Source organism: Barbus barbus, assembly GCF_936440315.1.
Source record: "Barbus barbus genome assembly, chromosome: 1".
In the NCBI taxonomy this organism is placed as follows: domain Eukaryota; kingdom Metazoa; phylum Chordata; class Actinopteri; order Cypriniformes; family Cyprinidae; genus Barbus; species Barbus barbus.
In genome coordinates, this window is record NC_136729.1 from 38,280,272 (window position 1) to 38,303,863 (window position 23,592).

Consider the following 23,592-nt stretch of genomic DNA (forward strand, 5'->3'; position numbering starts at 1 on the left):
ACGCCCCTGCACTGGTACAATCTCAGAAAAAGGTACAAAAGCTATGGGACAGGACCCTTTCAAAAGGTCTAATTTACACTGTAAGTATAGCCTACTAATATGTAACTTTAGGGGCAAATAAGGTACCAAGGTGTACCTTTAGAAAAGATACTGCCCCATTGACAGCTTTTGTTCCCTTTTTGAGAGTTTATGGCAGCACATCCAGATTTGGCGCACACTGTTCAATTCTTCTCCTGACCGCAAGTGGCACATCTCTCCAATCCATTGCATCCAGCTGCAGCTGAAGTCGAACGCACCTACAAATCTGAGCTTTTCTTGACTGTTGACTGCGGGATGGAGTTGACCAATAAAATCTCCTGACTGGTTTAGGAAAGGAAGTTATGCACTGGAGAGGAGAAAAGGCCACTTTTTTCTCTCAACAATAATTTTTTCATCAATAGCCATGCTGATCTATAATTTTGTCAGCGTGATATTTGGGATATGATTTTTGTTATTATTATCTGATGCCTTGGAAGTGAGAACGGATTTGGTTTTTTTGAATGGATGTCAATGGAGGAGAGGCTTCAATGTGCAGTATTCAATGACTGACTTCTGAGGACACTGCTGATCATTTTATGAAGTGAGAGCCTGCCCACTAATCTTTGTGTTTACCATTAAACATTCATGTTGGAGGGAGTTATGTTTGAAGTTTACAACAAAATACATGTTATTTTATAAGAGAGGTCACTGAGAAGTTAACAACAGGTAGGACTCATAATCTTTCATAATCTTTCTTTTTTTTTTTTTTTGGATAGTTGAAGCTCTGAATGAGCAGTAACTTAAAAATGTCGTAGCCAGTAGCTGGTGAGAGACAAAGTTAATTTTAGACCCTGTTGATATGGTATTTGTAGTAGTTAGATTTTAAATCAAGTTTGTGGTGGTGGTGCAGGAGGAAGGAGATGAAAAATGTGAGTTGGGTTTAATGCATAATGGTAAATGTATGTAAGTGGTTCTTAAAGGATTAGTTCACTTTTAAAAAAACTTTTGCTGATAATTTACTCACCCCCATGTCATCCAAAGAAATTAAGGTTTTTGATGAAAACATTTCTCAATATAATGGACTTCATTATAATGGACTCGGTACTTCCGCCTACCTCAACCGTGACCTTTTCCACGTAATTGCGTATTACGTGACGTCACGAACGTGCATCACAGAACAGAGCAAGGCGAGCATTTGTGCTTATAAAACTTAAACTTTTTTATTTATTTTTGAAATGACCGATCGTTTTGCTAGATAAGACCCTTATTCATCGTCTGGTATCGTTTAAAGCCCTTTGAAGCTGCACTGAAACTGTCATTTGGACCTTGAAACGTTTGGGTCCCATTGAAGTTCATTATATGGAGAAATGTTTTCATCAAAAACCTTAATTTCTTTTCGACTGAAGAAAGAAAGACATGGACATCTTGGATGACATGGGGGTGAGTAAATTATCAGCAAAAGTTTTTTTAAAAATGAACTAATCCTTTAAGAATTCTGTCTCTTGTGCATAACGTGGTTATGTTCCCCATCAGGAGTGAGTAGCTCTTTTGATCCACCGCACTCCCCCTGGCCATATGGTTTACTAGAGATTAAAGGAGTTTGTTGTCTGTCCAGACCAAAAGCTTATGTCCTCTAGTTTGGATGCATCAAGAAGAAAATTAAAATAAAATCCTCTATCAGTGCAGGAACGTGATGTTTGCTTAGTGGAGAGACATGGAGCGTGATAAGGGGAGGGGCTTTGTAAATGGTGGTTTGCATTGGAAAATTCATCTGTGCTTTATGAAGCTTAGAGCAAACCTTTACTCAAATATCAAGATGTAAGTCTTCTAAATAGATAATTTAACTGCCAAAGAACGAGGAAGTAAAGATGTCACGAGAGGGTAAAAATTCTTGTAAATATTCTTAAGAAGAATGTCTTCTGAAGCCATATGATTGCTTGATGTAGGGACCAGAATGACAATTTATTGTAGTGTATTTTGATAACGATGACAGTCTGATAAACAATGTCTTTTTACACCACACTGAAAATGTGGTTTGTGGTTAGCTGAAGTGGATGGACCTTCAAATCGGCTCTTTGTTGAATGGGCTCCATGCTAAAATATTTCATTAAATGGGAAATATTTTAGCCAAAACAGTTGGTTTATTGTGTAGAGAAAGTCTATTGTGGAGCTCATTAAATGTCAGCTCAAATGAGAGCAAAGCATGTGCTTCTGTGTTAAACATGTAATTCATTCACGCACAAGTTCCAACCATTTTTTTAAACACACACACACACCAAGAAATGGCAACTCAAAGGACAAGGAATGATAAATGAATTTTGTCATTGATCATGAAGGTTAAATCAATACATTCCTCAGTACACACACATTTTCACTGTGTTGTACTGTGAATTTTTTATAAAAATTCTAAGCATGACACTAACAAGCACATATGTAAGTGCAATGTTATTTATTTTACCAAAGTTGTATAAACAAGTAATACTGAGTAACTTACAGCAATGTGAGCAAATAACGTTGAATGTTCTCTACCCCCCACCCACACCTCTGACATCATGAATACTCAAATCGGCATGTTTGTTTAATACTCATTGGATAGAGGCACTTCTGTTAATAACTGGATCTTTAGAAGTGCAGAATTAGCACCTTGAAGTTCATTATACATTTTACTACAAAGCTGAATGTGACGTTTCCCTGAAAGTTTAGTTGCAGGTAATAAATGATCGACAAATCAATGAAGACTATGGCAGCCTTATATCAATCCAGGTTTGCTGTGATATTTTCGTGCCTTTGATATAGTCGCTCATGAGATTCTTCTTGACAGGCTTCAAAACTTCAGCAGCTTATAAGGCCCAGTTTTACATGGTTTAATTCTACTTAATCCCTCAAGAATACAGTGTTGCACTGGTTATGCATATTTGGGACATTTTATGAGCTTATGTGCATGTGTATGGTGTCACATATTGGTTTATTTTGCTGTATGTGTTTTCATTGTGCAATTATGTTTGCGATAATCTTTAGGCCTTAATCTTGAAACATGAGCAGAAATAATTTCTGAATACATTGGGGCTCATTCATAAAGCCACTTGGATAATTTTTTGATTCATTCAAGTGCTCATATTTTCAAGATGCTGCTCCCAACCATGCGTAAATGGTGTTTAAAACATGCAAAAATTAATCTGAGGGTTCTTTTAGGCATGTGATTACTTTGTATTTTGATAACACTTTAATATATTAATATTTCACGAGTGTGTTTTCTCTTATAGGTAGTCATTAAGCTATTGATGTTAAAATTATTTGGCTTGCGTTCCTTTGTGGATTGGGTCAAGGAAGCAGCTCTGATATAAACCCCTGGGGGCTTCTAAGATAAGTATAGATGGCAAGATAGTTAAATTATGTTGTTGGAGAGATGCAGAATTTCATATAATAACAAAATTAATTAGTTAAGCAATTAGTCAAATGTGGAAATAAATCTCAAAATGACTGACTACTAATTTCAGTTTTTGAATAAAGTAATTAACACTGTTTTCACCTCAGTAGCAGAGTCTGCTAGCAGACTACATGGATTTCTGTTCTTTGTGTTGTAAGGTTTTAAAAAGGCTGTTTCCATGGCAGCTATAATCCTGGCATGACCTTTTATATGAATGTGAGTGGGATCAAAATTGTGATGTCAAGTTAAAGTAGATAAGTATGCAAGGTATTGTGTGGAGTCAAATATACCTATTGGCTAACTGAGGCCACAAATGTCAGATAAATCTCTGTTGCACGTAGACTGCGTGTTGTGCAATATTTCAAAAGCAATTAGTGATTGTTACAGAGATTGAATTGATAAACAGCTATAGTTGATCTGCTGTACCTCATTCTTAGTTTATGAAGTATTGAGGGGGGTGGGGAGGAGATTGAGCCAGACAGAGATAGAAAGCAGTAGGTGAATTAAATGCTTGTTTTAATCTTGTGGGTGAGTAGTCTGCACAGTAGACTCTACACCCACAGAATTCCAGCAGAAAGCTTCACATAATGTTGTGCTTTTACTCTACCCAACGCTAAATATTTAGGTTAAAATTGATTTTATTTAGCCACATCTGAGGTCCATACTTCTTAGATTTTTCTACAAAGGAATTGTAGAAATATGGAAGCTGCTCAGCATTTTGTTCCCTACTCAGGTAACTAGGATTACACGCATAACCAAGACATTCTCTTTCATAGAGTCACTCGATGCTACATCAGAAGTTGAAGCTATTGGGACACTTTATCACCGTGTCATACTACAAAGTTTGCACCAGTTTATCAATCTATGAACATATGCACAGACTGATAGAATAATATGAACTGACAACTGTTCCAACAGATAAGACCTAGGAACCAGGATTCAAGCCCTTTTATAATATATATATATATTTTTAAAGTATGCGTAGTTAACATTCTACATTCTAAAAAATGCTGGGTTGTTTCAACCCAATAGGACTAACCCAATCTTTGGGTTAAAAATGTAATTTAATGTAATTTAGTCCATATTTGACCCAAAGTTGGGTTGAAACATCTCAGCATTTTTTAGAGTGTACCAGCAAAAGATGCACTATCTACTTGCATTCTCGCAAATATTGTCGGAAGCATAATTATTGTTGGATGGCATACAACCATGTGCCATGTGCCAGAGGCATGTGCCAAAGCATCCATCCCCAGAGGCAATGGAAGAGACAGAAAGAACCAAAAGGGGCACTGGGTAATTCAACAGGGCAAATCCCAATGAAGTGCTCAATTTGGACTATAAAAATTAAATTTTCGGTTACACTTTATTTCGATAGTCCACTTTAGACATGCTACTAACTATAAGTAACTTTGTAACTACATGTCAACTACATGTCAACTAATTATCATTAAATTGCAACTACATATCTACTAACTCTCAGAGTAGACTGTTCGGGTAGGTTTAGGGTTAGTAGGAGAAGTTGATGTATACTTGCAAAGTTTCTGATAGTTAGTATATTGTATGTCGTGGACCCATAAAAATAAAGTGTTAGAAGATATTAAACAGACAGTCTACTAATACTCTAATGACTGCTAGTTGACATGTAGTTGCAAAGTTACTTACTGTTAGTAGAATGTCTAAAGTGGACTATCGAAATAAAGTGTTACCAAATTTTCTGTATGAAAAGCACTGTATAAACTTGACATAATAACAAAATGTGAAAATGTGCACATCCTGTGTGACTCTATCATGAAACAATGAATGATAAGCACTCTCTGACCGGATGAATGGAACATCAGTACAAGAAGAGAGAAAAGTGTGTGTTGTTGTCTGTCTATATCTTTATGAGTGTTCATTTGCATCATTTGGCCTTGAATGACAGCTGTTGCTTTATTTTTGTAAATTAGTGTGTGTGCTATTGTCCATTTATAGTGTTGAATTTGTTGCCTCTTAACCTGCGAACTGTGACATTAGTTTCCTGCTTCAAGCTGAGCATGACTAATAAAGTACTTTGGCTGCAGTATTCAAAACTGCTGCTGTACACAACTCTATCCTCTTGACTTCCTGTGTCCTTGAGCACTGCATAAAAAAAAAAAAAAAAACATCAAATCAGTTTTGCAAGTCTAAGCCAGTTTTTTTTTCTTTTCTCTCTAACACTCTTTTGGGTTAACATTTCAGCAGAAGCTCATTTGTTTCTTTTTATGCGTTGTATGAATGTGTTTGTTCTGAAATTGAACGGTTTACAGTGTGTCTAAAAACAGGTATTTATTTTCTTCAATCCTTTACATAAATATAACATTTAATTATGCATGATGTTTGTTTTAGTTTTTTGTTTTTTGGTACATAATGTTTTTTTGCATGTCTCCATTCTTATGTCAAGACACTTCACCAGAAGATATCTTACTGAGGCAGTGGCTCAACAGGGTTATTTCTGGATCTGATTTATACACTAGGTTTTGAAACAATGAAACTATTCAGTTTTATACTGTATGTGGATTAGTACTAATGATAACAATTAGAAACATGCTAAAAGGCAGATACCTGCAAGTTAGTTAGGCTTGTTTGTTTTGATGGTTTTAGAGATGTTCTGGACATTTCAGGAGACCAATTGTCCAAACAGGTGTCCCAACCTAGTTCTTTAACTAGCTTAACTAGCAAGAGTTTCTTAATTCACTAGCGTCACCAGATTCAAGCTGGTTACCTAGTTTTACTAGTTTAAGATTTGCTTGAGACCAGTATGGCCATAGTGGTACACTAGCTGGATCATGCTAATCTAAACTGTTCTTTTTTTCCCTTTTTTGCAAGGAATGCAGCATATAATGTGGGGAAATGATTTTAAATGAATTATTCGTCTTGACAGACAAGAGCGTTTGTTGTGTGGTTTCAGAAAAGGGCAGAACTGCTGGTCTCCTTGGTAACTGGGCTGGGATGAGAATGTTTCTAGGTTTACTTATCATAGGATACTGAATTATTCATAAATCCTTCACACAGTGTATAAATTCAAGCAGAGAAACACTCTCTGAATGAATGTTTTATGTTCAACTAGCCAACTAGTGATCCATTGACTTATATTATGTTTGTTGGCTTTTAGGATGGTTAGGTTGGCAAAACTTTAGTTGCATCTTATTTTGACGAGTATTTAACATTATATTGTTTATCACTTATAATTCAGAACATACAACCTTTGGTTTTCAAATGATAGGCATAAGTTTAATTGTCTAATACTATTTCACATTGTACCACAATGCACATTATATGACATGTCCCAAATTAATTATTACACAATATGCAGTATGTACTTGATTGTCTAATGTATGAATTTTACAAGGTAAAACCTTTTTGGGATTTTTTATGTAAATACACTACTCACACTTTTTTCCCCGGCATAATAATATTATAGCGTATAATTTAAATACACAAATTGGGGCTTACCTATTAAAACATTCTACAGTAAAAAAAGTAATAATGTATATAAAGGAATGTAAACCTTTTAGCCTTTTAATTGTGGAAGGGACATTCTCATTCTAGAGTATTTTATGGAACAAACATTTGCATACACACTCATGAACAAGATCATCAAGATTGATGGTATTTTTTTCTTGTAAGAGAAAGATTAATTCACACACATAATTACAGATAATAGTTAATATACATGAACTAAAACCCACAAAAGTTTTAATTTCATGGGATCTTTAATCATAATGTTTATTAACTTAATCATTTGGTTGAACATGGTAAACTTACCCACCTGAAAGGTAGTGTTACTTGAATGAAACATTTTGATTTATATTTTGAATTAAGGTGTTACTAAGGTAGCTACATTTCTCATAAAGCAAAATCTCCCTGAGCACAGACCTAACTCTCCAGAGTGTTATCCTAAGATGCCTCCTCTATATAGAGATCACAAACAGGGACAAACACAGTGTAGGAGCCAGACAGACGCCTGCTGTAGCCCCTGGAGAAGTGTCACTTTACAAACACAAACAGGTTGCATCACACTCGGAACAGGCCACTGAAGAGTAGAGAAGTTGTAAGACAAACTGAAATGAGCATATGCAGAAAAAAATACAGTTTCTTCACTTTTATTATTATTATTATTCATTTATGTATTTCAGCAATGGTAATGTCTTTATCTGTGTATAGCAATGGCAAAATTATGTTTATGTGCATTTAGATAAAACCAGCTGCAGGGGTGGCTTTAAAAAGAAGCTAATTTTAAAGGTAATTATATTCCTTAAACTGTTTCTGTAAAGCAAATATGCATTTAATAATTCAAAGTGTTGCATATTATATAATTATAGTATAAGATTTTTATTTTCTAAATAAAATAACAATAAATGGGTCAGCGCCAATAGCTTCGTGGTTAGTGCGTCGACATACAGTGCAACTGCACTCACAGCAACCTCAAGAGTTCAAATCCCATCTCGAGGTCTTTTGCCAGTCCGGTTCCCTCTCTCCTCCCAGTGCTTTCCTGTCGTCTCTACTGTCCTATCTATAAAAAAATGCATAAAATAACAATAAATGCTAAATAAAATGGTAAAAACTTATTTAGTAAAATGCAATGCAGCTATTTAATTGCACTGCTCCCATTTTTATTCAGCGTTTACACTCATACCATAGGGGAAGTCGTGGCCTAATGGTTAGAGAGTCGGACTCGTAATCCAAAGGTTGAGGGTTCGAGTCTCGGGCCGGCAGGAATTGTAGGTGGGGGGAGTGAATGTCCAGCGCTCTCTCCACCCTCAATACCACGACTGAGGTGCCCTTGAGCAAGGCACCGAACCCCCAACTGCTTCCCGGGCGCTGCAGCATAAATGGCTGCCCACTGCTCCGGGTGTATGTTCACGGTGTGTGTGTGTGTTCACTGCTGTGTGTGTGCACGTTGGATGGGTTAATTGCAGAGCACGAATCCCGAGTCACCATACTTGGCAGTAAGTCACATCACTTCATATACTCATATTGTTTATTTTGTGGTGTCGTAAAATACATTGTTTACGGTAATACTTTTTCATCATTTGGATTTGGGGGTGTGTGAAGGGGAGACAGAACCATGTGGAGAACAACATTTATCCAATATACTGTAACACATATGTTGCAATATATTGGATTGGATTGAATTAGTTTGATATTGACATTGGTGACAAGGAGTATGAAAATTCTATGGTATCAAAGATTTCAATATCATAAAAACATTTTTAAAAGAAAAACTAAATATAGCATGTGTATGTACCTTTTTTCCGCTCGCTTCTCACGCTGCCGCTGACTGACATATGAATTGCACAGGCATTGCTAGGTGATTTTGCTTTGGAACCTTCAGAAAATTCAACTTGGATTTTATCAGAACTGACTTTGCTGACTTCGATTTGACAAAGATTTGAGTGTCTGCAATCTTTCTGCTGAGGTATTAATGGTGTATTGCAGTTTTATGCAGCCTGCAATGGTTTTTTTGTTTGTTTTTTTAGCTGCTCCTTCCAAATCTATATTTGCATCAACCACTAGACTTCTTAAACCTTTTTGACAGTCTTGTGCATTTCAATCTGTTTTTTCAATCTGTATATTATGTTGTTCATAATGTCCATTTTTATAGCACAGAATATTCCAAAATCCACCTTTATCCACATCAAACATTATTTGTTGTGAGTTATTGTTCAGAACATTACTACAGACTAAAGTAATTCAGAGATAAAATATTTAAAAATGTTGACAATATTTGAGAAACATATGAAATCTCATCTATTTTGTGTGCACTTAACTGTATCCTGTTGAATAAAAAATAAAAAACTGATTTCACTATTTCTTATATCACTTATCCCTCCCTGTTCTAGCTTGTACTATCCTGTAAGATATTTGAAACCTTTTAAGCACATAATTCTAAGCACTAGTTGTGTTATTGTCTTCTTAAGATGAATCACTTGTTGTATTCCGAATTTGTATGTTGTTTTAGATACAAGCAACTGCTAAATTAATAAATGTAAAAAAAAAGATGTTAACCTCTACTTATGATGTAATTTTCCTTTTTTTTTTTCTAGTCGGACAGCAATACCAGTTTCCTTCGAGCATCAAGAGCAGGAAATATTGATAAGGTTCTGGAGCATTTGAAGGGCGGAGTTGACATCAGCACTTGTAATCAGGTAGGAGTCTCTCTTTGTATATTTTGTCAAATATCATAAAAGAATGTGTATAGGTTTGGAACATGGTCAGCTCCTGAATGGTTTTGTTGGAGGTTTTAAAGGCGCACTAAGCGATTTTTGCCAAACGATGCTGATATTTGAAAGCACCAAATCAAACACGCCCATATCCCAACAGGACCTCGCCCTTATTTTGAAATCTCCGCCCCACACGTACATACAAAACCATGTCAACGACGATTGCAGAAACAAGTGAAGATGACACACAAGCATATTCAAACAAAAGCCAACACGGATAAGTTGTGTGAAACAAAGCAAAATCAACGTTACTCACCTATCATGAAGAAACAATTTAACCTCCGCGTCCAGTTCGAGCCCTACCTGCTCATTGAGTTCTTTTCCACCAGTGGAAAGTTGCTCCGATATTTACGCGGGTCCTACCTCTTGCCTGACCGTAACCCTTGTTTTTAATATTTTGTTTCTCTGATATTTATTTTTTGCCATCCCTTTCTATCTATAGTTGATCTGCTAATATTCCCTATCGCTCTCTTCCCTATATCATTACAAGACACACCCCCTTACTGCTGATTGGCTACAAATGTGTTTTGGGACGAATGCTATGGTCAAAAGCGTTTTTCAAAAATCGCTTAGTGCGCCTTTAAGGGGTGCTTTAGAATTCTGGTAAAACTCGCAACTTGAAAGGGAAATTCAGAATGAAGGATTTTGAGGTACAAGTGATGGGCACTTGATGGAAGAGCAAGTTTAATTGTGTGACAATGGCTCCTCTTTAATTGGTTCTGCAAGATGACGCAGAGGTGTGTTCTAAGGAACAGTTTTTTTGGTCCCCTACCCCTCATCCCTTCGAAGCTCTTATTCTGAAGGGCAAGCCCTTCAAAGGGATTAGGGCATAGGGGTGAGCTCTTCAGAATGGAACGCAGCATCAGTCATTCATTCAACAAGTTCATTCAAAAACCTGATTCATTTAAGAACAAAGCAACTGGCTGTCTTAATGAATGGGTCACTGAATCATTGGCTCACTCGATTTGTTCTAAAATTTGGATTCATTTAGTAACAAAACTGAATGATTGCTAAAACTGCCCGGTCCTGCAAATTTGCTTTATTCAACATCAAGAAGATCAGGCCTGTTCTGTCCAGGCTGGGCTATTCTCTCTTGGCAGGTCTTCAAGACAGTTCTATCAAACCTTTACAATTAATCCAGAACACGGCAGCAAGATTAATTTTTAATGAGCTGAAAAGAATGCACGTCACACCTCTGTTTATTAATTTGCACTGGCTACCAATAGCTGCTCGCATAAAATTCAAGGCGTTAATGTTTGCCTACAAAACCACCACTGGTTCTGCTCCACTTTACCTAAACTCATTACTTCAGACTTGTGTGCCCTCTAGAAGCTTGCGTTCTGCAAATTAACGTCACTTTATTGTGCCATCCCAAAGAGGCACAAAATCATTTTCACAGACTTTTAAATTAAATGTTCCCTCCTGGTGGATTGGCCTGCCCAACTCAATCTGAGCAGCTGAGTCCTTAGCCATCTTCAAGAATCGGCTAAAAACACATCTCTTCCATCTTTATTTGACCCTCCAACTCTAGCACTCTCTATTCTTTAAAAAAAAAAAAAAAAAAAAAACTTGCCCCTTTAAGACTTGCACTCTATTCCTTTACTAACTTGTTTTCTTTAAACAAAAAATCTAACATTAGCTTCTCTAATCTATTTGTATTCTATCTATTTGCTTTCTTTTATTTATTACACAATTAACAAAAGCAAAAAAAAGCCTCTAACACTAGCTTGCTATATTCTTTTTCTACTCTATCTGTTTTTTTTATTGTTAAATAATGAAAAAAAAAAATCTTGCTACATGTACTGCGTTAAGCTAACTGAGACTTGTTATAGCACTTGTATATCATTGCTCTTTTGTTGATTTTGATTGCTTCCATTGTCCTCATTTGTAAGTAACTTTGGATAAAAGCGTCTGCTAAATGACTAAATGTAATGCAATGTAAATGTAAAATAGTTTTTGCTGTGTGTTGCTTGGAAAAGTACACCCTTTCTATTTCATTGACAAAATTGAGCAAAAACATGATGACAAAACTGTGTCTAAAACAATATGAATTTGTTTAGTGAACTGTGTTCTAAAATCAAAATCAGATTTGCAGTCATGCACATATTCAGGGTGAAAACAACACTCTTACTTGTGTGATATCGCTAAACTAAATCTTTTGATATGAAATACAAGACAAAAATGCATTCTAATAGGCTACATGGAGTTAGTCATTATTATGTTGTCGACTGCAGGCAATGTAAGAAGATGTACAGGTCGGGGCCAAGGCAGAATGTATTAAATGCATTAATAAAGTTAACACATTTTTTATTTTTCATACTTTTATCTTAGAGAGAGAGAAATAATGAAGGAAAAGCATTAACAGGCATGTACTACATGACAACGATTTTATATAAAAGCATTCCAGTGTGCACTTCATGTAGTTGTTTGAGAAAATTCTTCAATTCTGAATCAAACGATTAATCGCGATTAATCACATCCAAAATAAACGTATTTGTTTACATAATATGTGTGTGTACTGTGTATATTTATTAAGTATATATAAATACATACACATGCATGTATATATTTCAGAAAAATATTTTATGTTTATATATTAAATATATTTATATATAATATAAATTATATGAATATAAATTTACACATGTAAATACATGTAAATATTTTAAAAATATATACTGTATGTGCATGTATTTATATATACATAATAAATATACATAGCACACACAAATATATTATGTAAACAAAAACTTTTATTTTGGATGCGATTAATCGTTTGACAGCACTACTTCCTACACATTCCCATACTAATATTTCATAATTTAGATTACTTTACTTTTCTAAAAATTGGAAGGGGAAGCGGATCAGTGTGTTACTGTTGTCGGCGTCTGTTGCCGTTGGTCATCGCTTGTTTTCAGGTTTTGCAGAGTGTCTGAGAAGTAAAACACTGTAATCTGGTGATTGTCAGCATTGGCTGGCATCAGTCAATACAGTGTAAATTAACCTTAAATACCCTATGATGATGAAATCCTACTTATTTTACTTGGAAGATCAAGGAAACAGAAGATACAGACACAGATAGATACAGACACTTTTTTTTATTTTAATTCCTTCTGAAGTTTTACAGGGAGGTTATGTTGGGAAGTATATATGATTTGATGATATTTAATAAATTATAATTGGTTATTTTGGTTTCTTTAGGTCTAATAGGTTTCTTTTCAGATTTTGTGAATTGGGTGTAGTGATCTCGCATTGGCCACAGACATGAACATTAATAATTTTGATTTATTATTTTTTTAACACTGGTTACTTTGCACATTTGTTCCAGATATGCACCTCTGTATACGTCTTCAGTCAAAAGAATTTGGTTAGAATTTGTGTATTTCTTTAACAAATGGAAACAAGGCAGTTAAATGTAAACAACTGGCTACTATTGGGTACAAGATGTATTTGCTTTACTGAGCACTGGCAAACCAATATTTCCAGAGAATGTGCTTTCCACTACAGTTGATTGGAGCATAAGAGTATTTTGTATAGATTATTAGATTAAAAGACACTTTCACCCTTAAATACACTCTTTTGCAAATAGTACATACAATAGTTTTAGGACAACTGCCAGAGTGAGAAACCAAACACTTTTTTATATATTAGTTTAGTGGTGAAGAATTGGAACTGTCTAAGAACTGTCCTACTGTCCTAAACCAGTGTTGCCTTTTTGGCCACATTATGGAAATAAATTAGATAGCAAGTGAATAACGATTAGTCTGATGAGTGTGTGTTAGACTGAAAAACAGCTCTGCATTATAATGCTTATAATGTGCATTAAGGAATGCAACGTGTGCCAGGATCACTTTATTTCCCTATCACAGTCTCCCTGCTGAAATAAAAGCTGGAGGTTCTAATGTTTAAAAGTGAAGAATTTAAAGGGGTCATTTTTTATGTTTGTTTGTTTTTTTGTTTTTATTTTTATTTTTTTTATTTTGTAATGTTCTCTGAGTTCCAATTGTAATGTTATCAGGATGTTTACTTAAAAACATCTAAACATCTTCTAATCTAGAAGTAATAGGCTATTTCCTGTCCTGTTTTCGACCACCTCATCGAAATACTTCATTTGAATAGGCGTGGTGGATTGTAGGCGAGGAAGTATACACACCCACTGCTATGATTGGCTAACAGTTGTATATGTTTGACAGCCTACATCCTTCATAGATGGACGCTGCTGTGATTTAGGTTAAAAACGCATAAATAGGCCTACTTAGTACATATCAAACGATCTGTAATAAGAGACAAAGCAATAGTGACCATGTAATAAAAAGAAATACTGTCAGATCCAATAGAGTCAGCACAGCATTGTCTTTTAGTTTCAATCTTTCTGAAAATCCTGTGTTGAATTGTGCCTTGTTTGTAAATGAATCTGAGGTAAAATGAAGCGAAAAAAGGACCAGGTTCTTACTGATGCAGTCTGCAACCTCATTAAAAATAAAGTTCATCCACTCTTTCCTAATATTGGAATCATAAGGAAGCCAATGCAAAGACATTTCACAACTTGGCACTGCATAGCCATCTTTATTGTTTGGTTTCTACCTAGACTTGTATTTGTGTCTCTTGGCTCAGCCGTCTCGAACTTCCGCTGTAAACCCAGGTATGCGGCGAAAACAAAACCATCCACCGAAATACCGGAGTGAAGATGGCTGTGAACGACTTTTGCAGATTATGTAGTAGATTATGTAGATTATGTTTTGCAGATTTGCAGATTAAGTAAATCTACACATCCACGGTACAATTAGTGCATCTAAACTTATATTTGACAGTAGAGACAAACAAGAAAATATTTGCAGCCAACTGTCAAAGTTAGGATTAGTTCTGTTAAACACAGCTCTTCGTTCATTTCGAGTCTGTCGAAAATGCTGCAACTTAATTGCAAAATTACAGCATTACATGGCAATATTCAAGGACTGGAAAAGAAATGAGACACTGACCTGTCAAAAGGGTGCCAGTTCGAGCTCGACAGATATTAAGGAAGGATGTTTTTCGTCAGCGAAAGAAATATGATTTAATATCTCTCACAACGCTCACACAGCGTTGTCAGAGTAATATTGAGCATGAGCAAATAAATTGCTGGCAACTCACTGAACGGCCACTGGTGTCACTAATAACAAGGGGTTCTGAATTCTACATAAAGTCCCTTTAAATAAAATGAAAACAGACAGTTCTGTTTAATCTAGCACGTTCCCTTTTAAATGTACAATGACAGTCCATACTTAGGCTTTTAACAAGCAGTAATTTCACAGGGTTGCATAAGACAAGTTGTAAATTGAGCCACCCCCTGAGTCGAGAGAACAGTTTACAGCATTTGTTACATGATATATTCAAGAAGTACTCATCATCTGGCTTGATGTGATTGAGAGGAGCATATGTATATGGATGTTATATCCCTACATATTCATCACATAGTCCCAATGCATTTACACAAATTAAATTTGTGTTATTTTCTAGTTTTGATTGCTTTTCTATTAATATAAAATATGGAAAGTGATAATAAAAAGAACAAGACATGTCCAAACCTTTGACGGGTAGTGTTTCTGTAAATAATGACATAATAAAGCATACTGTGCTTTCCAAATTAGGTTGTTTAAAGCGAGGTGTAGACATTTAGATTTCTAGGTACTTCACTACATTATCAAAGGTTGTGTCAGTGATTGGTTGCCAAAGAGAGCTCACACGTCAGTGTGATTTTAAGATTTCACCCTCTTTTAAGGTAGTCAGCAGTAGTCATCTGCTAGCTTGCAACACTCCTTATTTTATTACTACCTCTTCATAAAAATTTTTTCAGACTGCATATTGCTTTTTTGAGACTGCAGTTGATGCGCATTGCATTTAATAGGATAAACCTGACATTAAACAACTCCTGGAACATTTAACTCTCTTTAATACATGCATATTTTCAGCTTGTAATCTCAAAGACAGAAAACATACCTTGGGAATGGACGAGGAGGTATACTTGAGTCTTCTTTCCCCTGTACATCATTTTTATGATGCTTTCCTTTTACAGTATGTTTGCTTTTAGTAGAGAATGAAGTACTTACTTCTGTCTCTGACCTCCACAGAATGGCCTCAACGCTTTGCACTTGGCAGCAAAGGAAGGACATGTGGACCTGGTCCAGGAGCTGCTGGACAGGGGGTCTCCAGTTGATTCTGCAACCAAGGTAGAGTTCCTCAAGAAAAATATGAATGGTACTTGTGTTAAGGTTTACAGAGATAGAAGCTTCAACTCAAGTTTACTAATAAAAAATGGTGTAACATTATGCTGAGCTTTAAAAAGTATGCTAGCAACTCTGTAGAACACTTATGTTAAGCATGTGAAACTGCTAGAAATAAAAATGATTTCTAGCTCTGCAGCACTGGCACTCTGTGAGGGACGTTTCTGGGAATATTCTAGGAATGGCTTTGTGTAAATTAATGTTGATCAAAACCATGCACAGATGATCTTTTCCCTGACAGCTTATAGTCTTAACAACACTTCCCAACCTTTTAATCACCAGCCCAACACCTGTAAATACACAAAATGAATAGGGGGGAAACATGCTATGTCAACATTGACATTTGAATGTCAGGTCTTATTTCAGGCTGCCAGGTCCCGCTGTAATGAACTTGTCAGACACAGCAGGTTAGTGAAAGAACAAAGGTGTTTAATAGTGAATCTGGAATCGGAAGAACTGAGGGGTTGGTATTCTTGAGATGAGTAGAAGTCAATGGAGTTACAGGAGACCCGTGAGCCGGGATAAACTCAGTCACTGTGTCTTTGACAGGGATGATGACAGCGGGAACCTCCAGCGTGCAGGGGAGTGCTCTGTGTGCCGTGATACGTGTCCAGTGAGTGGTAACCACAACAGTGTCCGTCGTCGAGCGTCTGGATCTGCGGATGGGGAAGATGAAGAGGAGCAGAACAAGAGGTAAGTTTCAACAGGTAAGTATCGTCAGGTAGTATACTCAGCTATGAGTCTTGAGAGCGTCGGTCCTTGTATGTTACAACAAGATCGGACACTGTTGTGATTGAGGAGAGTGCTTTTAAGTGTGTGGTGATTGTTCGCTGATGAGGTGCAGGTGCGGGTGATTAGAACTCTGGTGACGTGGATCGTGGCAATTGGTTGAGAGGAAAGCCTGGTCGTTCTCTGACAGTACCCCCCTCTCCACGGCCCGCTCCTGAGGGCCGACCCCGGCGTCGTGGTGGTCTACCTCGTCCTCGAGGAGCAGGGCGATCAGGATGGTTGGAATGAAATTCACTTAATAGATCCGGGTCAAGTATATCATCCCTGGGAACCCAAGCGCGTTCCTCTGGGCCGTACCCCTCCCAGTCGACTAGATATTCGAGTTGACCACCCCGACGCCGGGAATCCAAAATCTCCTGGACTTTATAGATAGCACCGTCGTCAATGATGAGAGGGAGAGGGGGTTCCTCGACCGGACCAGGCTCTGGGGAGACAGAAGGAAAATACGGCTTGAGGAGTGAGACGTGGAATGTGGGGTGGATCTTGTAGTGTGCAGGTAGTTGTAGTTTGAAGGTTACCGGATTGACCTGTTCCAGAATGGTAAAGGGGCCAACGAATCTGGGACTAAGCTTGCGGCAAGGCAGGCGCAGCCTGACGTCCCGTGTGGAGAGCCAAACCTTTTGTCCTGGATGATAATCAGGTGGGGTCGAGCGACGAGCATCGGCGGAGATCTTTTGCCTGCGCACTGCCTGCTGAAGATGGTGATGAGCCGAGTCCCAGACTCCCTCGCTCTCCCGGAACCAGTGATCTACCGAGGGTACGTCAGATGGTTCTCCTGACCATGGGAATAGGGGAGGCTGGTAACCGAGTACGCACTGGAAGGGAGTGAGACCAGTGGTGCCTTGCCGAAGGGAGTTTTGAGCGTACTCGGCCCAGCCTAGGAACTGGCTCCAGGAGTTCTGGCGGCCGTGACAGAAGGTTCTCAGGAATCTCCCTATTTCCTGGATTTTGCGTTCAGTCTGCCCGTTGGATTGAGGATGGTATCCAGAGGTCAAACTGACGGTCACACCTAGGAGAGAGAAGAATGCTTTCCATACCCGTGATATGAACTGTGGTCCTCTGTCGGAGACGATGTCCTCCGGGATTCCAAAGTAGCGGAAGACGTGGTTGAAGAGTAACTCGGCAGTTTGTATAGCGGTGGGTAGTCCAGGGAGAGGAAGGAGTCTACAGAATTTGGAGAAGCGATCAATGATGACGAAAATGCAGGTATTCTTATCTGAGAGTGGTAAATCAGTAATGAAGTCTACTCCTAGGTGTGACCATGGACGATTGGGAATGGGTAGTGGTACCAGTTTGCCAGCAGGGAGATGACGTGAGCTCTTGGATATCGCGCAGTCGGGACAGCCCTGAACGAACCTCCTCACATCCCTTGCCATGTTTGGCCACCAGAAGCGATCGCTTAGCAGCGAGAGAGTAGCGTTGGCCCCTGGGTGGCCTGTACCAATGGATGTATGCGAGGAGTGGATGAGAGGCGTGCGTTGAGTCCGGGGTACATACTGGCGATTCGGGGGACAGCCCGGCGGATTGGCCGGAGGAGGATCGGAGACAACTGGAGGAGAGGTCCATACAATGGGGCTGGCAATAATGTTGGTAGGGAGGATCCCCTCGGGCTCATCGGAGACCTCTTCTTGAGAGTGAACCCGGGACAGGGCATCAGCCTTGATGTTACGAGGACCTGGACGGTATGAAATTTTGAAATCAAATCTAGTGAAGAACAGCGCCCACCGCGCTTGACGAGGATTGAGCCTCTTGGCGTCTCGTAAGTACTCTAGATTTTTGTGATCTGTTAAGACTAGGAAGGGGTGGTTGGCTCCCTCCAACCAGTGTCTCCATTCTTCTAACGCTAGCTTGATAGCTAGCAACTCACGGTTTCCGATGTCGTAGTTCCTCTCCGCCGGGCTGAGTTTTTTAGAAAAGAAGGCACATGGATGGAGTTTCGGAGGGGTCCCCTGCTGCTGTGAGAGAACCGCACCCACTCCGGTAGTAGAGGCATCCACCTCTACGGTGAAGGGTAAATTGGGTTCGGGATGGACTAGGAGTGGTGCGGTCGTAAAGGCTTCCTTAAGGCGGTTGAAGGCGTCGGTCGCATCTTGGCCCCAATGGAGAGATTTCTTTCCTCCCTTCAGGAGGTCAGTGAGGGGACTGGTTATGGTGCTGTAGTTACTAATAAAGCGACGATAAAAGTTAGAAAATCCTAAAAATCTCTGTAGTTCCTTGATGGTAGTGGGTTGGGGCCAAGAGGTGATGGCTTCCACCTTCCCCTTGTCCATGCGAATGCCACCATGACTGATGATGTACCCCAGGAAATGAACGGTTGTTTGATGGAATTGACATTTTTCGGCTTTCAGATATAACTGGAACTTTCGTAATTGCTGGAGGACCTCCGCAACGTGTTGGCGATGTTCGGCCAGGCTCCGGGAGTAGATTAAGATGTCATCAATGTAGACCAACACAAACCGGGGAAGGAACTCCCGGAGCACCTCATGCATGAACCCCTGGAAAACGGAAGGGGCGTTGACGAGGCCATAGGGCATGACCCGATATTCGTAGTGGCCAGTAGGGGTCACAAAAGCGGTTTTCCATTCATCCCCTTCCCTGATGCGAATGAGGTTATACGCGCTGCGGAGGTCCAGTTTGGTGAAGATGGTGGCACCGCGGAGTTGTTCCAAGGCTGCTGGGACAAGAGGAAGGGGATAGCGAAATTTGACAGTTATCTGGTTGAGCTTACGGTAATCGATACATGGACGTAGACCTCCATCCTTCTTTGCCACAAAGAAAAAGCTGGAAGCAGCAGGGGACGTGGACGGTACAATATAGCCTTGATGGAGGGCTTCCTCGATGTACTCCTCCATGGCCTTCTGTTCAGGTAGTGAGAGGGGATAGATCTTTCCTCGTGGTACAGGCTCACCCGGAACCAGGTCAATTGCACAGTCCCATGGCCGATGCGGTGGAAGTCTGGCAGCTCGCTGGGGGCAGAAAACGTCACTGTAAGAAGAATACTCAGAAGGGATATCCACGGATCTTTGATCCACAGGACTCTCGATAGTGGTGGCATGTAGGGGAAGTGAAACGGTTGCCCAATGAGTAGGTCGAGGTAAGTACGGGAAACATTGAGGGAAACAGGACGAGCCCCACTTTAGCACCTCGCCAGACTTCCAGGATAATATTGGATTGTGTTTCACCAGCCAGGGCAGACCCAAGATGACATCAACAGTTGCCTCTTCCAGTACCAACAGGTGAATGAATTCTTGATGGAGTTGCCCTACGCGAAGCTGCAACGGTCCAACACAATTCTCAACAAGATTGGGAGTGAGTGGCATACCGGTTATGGACTGGATCTGGTAAGTGGTCTTTGTCGCGGCGATCGGGAGGTCGAGCCTTCGACAGAGATCGCCGGAGATGAAGTTCCCGGCCGAGCCGGAGTCGAGGAGGATGGTAACTGGGAGTGGAGTAGAGTCTATTATCAGATGTGCATTGGAAGTTAAAGGGTTCATCTTGGGAAAGGTAGGTTGGATGCCACTCACCGCAAGTCGAGTAGGACGTTGTGGGCATGATGAGATTCGGTGGTTTGGGTCACCACAGTACAGACACAGGTTGTTAGCGATTCTTCTTTGTCGTTCTGAGGGGGACAAGCGAAACATGTCTGTCTGCATGGGTTCCGGTGAGGGTCTGGCCTCTGGCTGGGAAGTTGGAGGAGTAGCAATGGCAGATGGTGAGGGAGTATCAGAAAGACATGCCTTCATACGGTTCGAGCAGCGGATGGCGAGCTGTATAAACTTCTCGAGCCCATAAGTATCATCATAAGCAGCGAGATGTACCTTCAACCGGGGGTTTAAGCCTTGTCGGAAGGCAGTAAGTAGTGCAGGCTCATTCCAACCGCTCGTGGCTGCCAGGGTGCGGAACTTCAGAGCGTGTTGATGGATAGTCGATGAGCCTTGACGTAACTTAAATAATTGTTCGCCTACCGATGAGTCCCCCGGTGAGCTGCTAAATACTTCTTTGAAGTGGGCGAGAAATTGGACATAGGAATGTGTTGCGGGACCGGCTTGGCTCAGGATCGACTCGGCCCAACTGAGGGCTGGTCCCCGGAGCGAGGTGACCACAAAGGCAATTTTTGCTTGATCGGAGGTGAACATCTGAGGATGCAGATCAATAGTTAGTGAACATTGTAACAAAAAGCCATTGCACTCCTCGGGATCACCTGAGAACGGCGCTGGTCGGGCCATGGGACTGGCGAACATGATCGGCGAAGAAGAGCTGAATGCGGAAGTGGCTGGAGAAGGTACTGGAGCTGGTGCGGGAGGAGAGGTGGAATGAGTGAGGATCCTCTTGAGTGTGTCGACAAGTTCCTGGAAGGGATCAGCTGTACTCATGATGTTGCTGTCCTGGTCCGATCTTCTGTAATGAACTTGTCAGACACAGCAGGTTAGTGAAAGAACAAAGGTGTTTAATAGTGAATCTGGAATCGGAAGAACTGAGGGGTTGGTATTCTTGAGATGAGTAGAAGTCAATGGAGTTACAGGAGACCCGTGAGCCGGGATAAACTCAGTCACTGTGTCTTTGACAGGGATGATGACAGCGGGAACCTCCAGCGTGCAGGGGAGTGCTCTGTGTGCCGTGATACGTGTCCAGTGAGTGGTAACCACAACAGTGTCCGTCGTCGAGCGTCTGGATCTGCGGATGGGGAAGATGAAGAGGAGCAGAACAAGAGGTAAGTTTCAACAGGTAAGTATCGTCAGGTAGTATACTCAGCTATGAGTCTTGAGAGCGTCGGTCCTTGTATGTTACAACAAGATCGGACACTGTTGTGATTGAGGAGAGTGCTTTTAAGTGTGTGGTGATTGTTCGCTGATGAGGTGCAGGTGCGGGTGATTAGAACTCTGGTGACGTGGATCGTGGCAATTGGTTGAGAGGAAAGCCTGGTCGTTCTCTGACACCCGCATTTGGCGGGTTGGCGGGTGTTAATTTCAAACCCTGATCCACACCAAATTATTGCTGACAACAACAGCTTTCGTTCAACATCAAACATCAGGTATTTGGCATACACAAAGTACATACACTAATTTTATCTACTACATGGTTAAGGCATAGATTAAAAACATCCTACATTCTAAATAATCACACTAAGCATATGAGAGACATTAAGAACGTACTTTGTGGATATATTTGCTCTAATAGCGATGGGAATAAATTAATGTCTTTTTCCTAAATTAATCCTCTATGCAAGTTTAATTTTCTTTGTCTTGTCAAAGAAGAGAAAAAAAACGTGTTTCTTTTGGAATGCATAGAACGAAGGGGGTCAGGAAGTTAATTTGGGTGTGCATCTGCGGCGCTTCAACGCTCGGACGTCTCCTCGTAAAACAGTCTTCCCTTGTTCAATCATCATTGAATTATGCATTAAACTGTCCCCTGGACAATTTCCAGATACAAAGTTCTAAGTCCTGTTTTGGTTGAATTATGTTCAAGTGATAAGGAACAACAGTGAAGTTCTGTTCTTAAATACATCCATATGTTCTCCTCAAATCTATCATTGTCTTTAGTGGTCTCATTAGATGATAAGAAGAGCATGTCAGGAAGCTGGTCAGACAATTAAGCGCGGTGCCGATAATTTATTAATTTTACGGCTTGCAGATAGTGGAGGGGGAGTTTCCTTGGAATGATTTAAATTGAGATTATATGATTATGTCCTGAGTTGAGATTATATGTGTCCTCGTTTTGACAAGGTTCTACACATTCCCCCTTTGCTCAGTGAGGTTCCCATGGCGAACGTCGGCAGGCACTGGAACAAGAGGCAGAGAGAACAGGCACAAACAGGACACATCTCCATCACTGACTGAATCCTGGTGCAGGGTAATTTGGGAATGAACAGATTAGAAACTCGAGAAGACGTAGCGGTGCATTCTTTAGGATTATTGGTAATTGGGTTGTTCCAATTGGTTTAATTGTCAGGGGTTCAATGAGGTGGTATAGGCGTGATCTCAGTCAGGTTGGTTGAGTTTTCAGGTTCTGGTTCTTGGTCTGTTTTATCACGTCGGAAAATGCGCGGGACGCCGGACGTGCATTTGTTGAACGGCGTTCACTTGCTTGTGTAGGAGGAAGGCCAGTGTGAAAGTCACAACATATTCTACAATAGGAGCGATGCAAAGCGCTGTATGCTGTATTGGTAGCTATATGCAGACCAAGTCCGAATAATTGGCGCGCCAGCGGGTGGAAGGCGAGCGATAGCTTCTAAAGCTGGAGTCAAATCAATGAGTTGCGTTCCTTCCTCCTTGATCCTTTCTTCCAATTCTGGATCGAGGACAAAGGAATGCTGTTTGAAGAAGGGTGAGATTTCGATTTCAGCCTGATACTCGTTGTCGGTAAGATGATACAATGCTAAATCGTCAATATGGAGGATCGAGCCCTCAGGGACCTGGATTTGAGGATTGGTTAAGGGAGTTCCCTGATGAGGGGACTAGAGGAGAAAGGAAATTATAGTGAGAAAACAAAAAGGAAAAACACAAAAGAGGCACAAGGACACCGAATGAGGTGAGGCAGAAAACGAGTGTCACTTGTGTGGAGTAGCTCCTCTCTACTAGAGGTTGGTCCTAGCAGTGCGGCGGAGGAGAGTGTGCCAGTGTTGTGTTTAAGCAAGGTAGCTATATATTCTCCTAGAATGACAGAAATTATTTTAGTGTGGTTTAGAGCGTATGATTGTCGTTCTGTGTCAGTGGGTTTGATCTTCCCCCGTTTCCTGTCGGCTGGAGCCATGGTGTCTCTTTATCTGGTTTCGATGGACCCATCGAAGGACTAGCTCGCTGCACCCTTGCCTGATTTTGATTCGGTAGGCGACAGGTGAGAGCTTGTCTACAATCTC

General features: G+C 40.0%; 1 protein-coding gene across 3 annotated transcripts in view; it reads left to right on the top strand.

Moving 5' to 3' along the window:
* Nucleotides 1-23,592, top strand: part of LOC306871915 (uncharacterized protein) — a 160,301-nt gene that overhangs the window by 57,584 nt on the left and 79,125 nt on the right. For 2 of the 3 annotated variants that reach the window (XM_079420167.1, XM_079420168.1), the window contains exons 2-3: nucleotides 9,511-9,612; nucleotides 15,795-15,893. In XM_079420167.1, the coding sequence (XP_079276293.1) occupies nucleotides 9,511-9,612; nucleotides 15,795-15,893 (201 nt within the window). Of the gene's footprint in view, nucleotides 1-8,849; nucleotides 8,883-9,510; nucleotides 9,613-15,794; nucleotides 15,894-23,592 lie in introns of those variants that run through there. The other variant, XM_079420169.1, reaches the window with a different exon arrangement.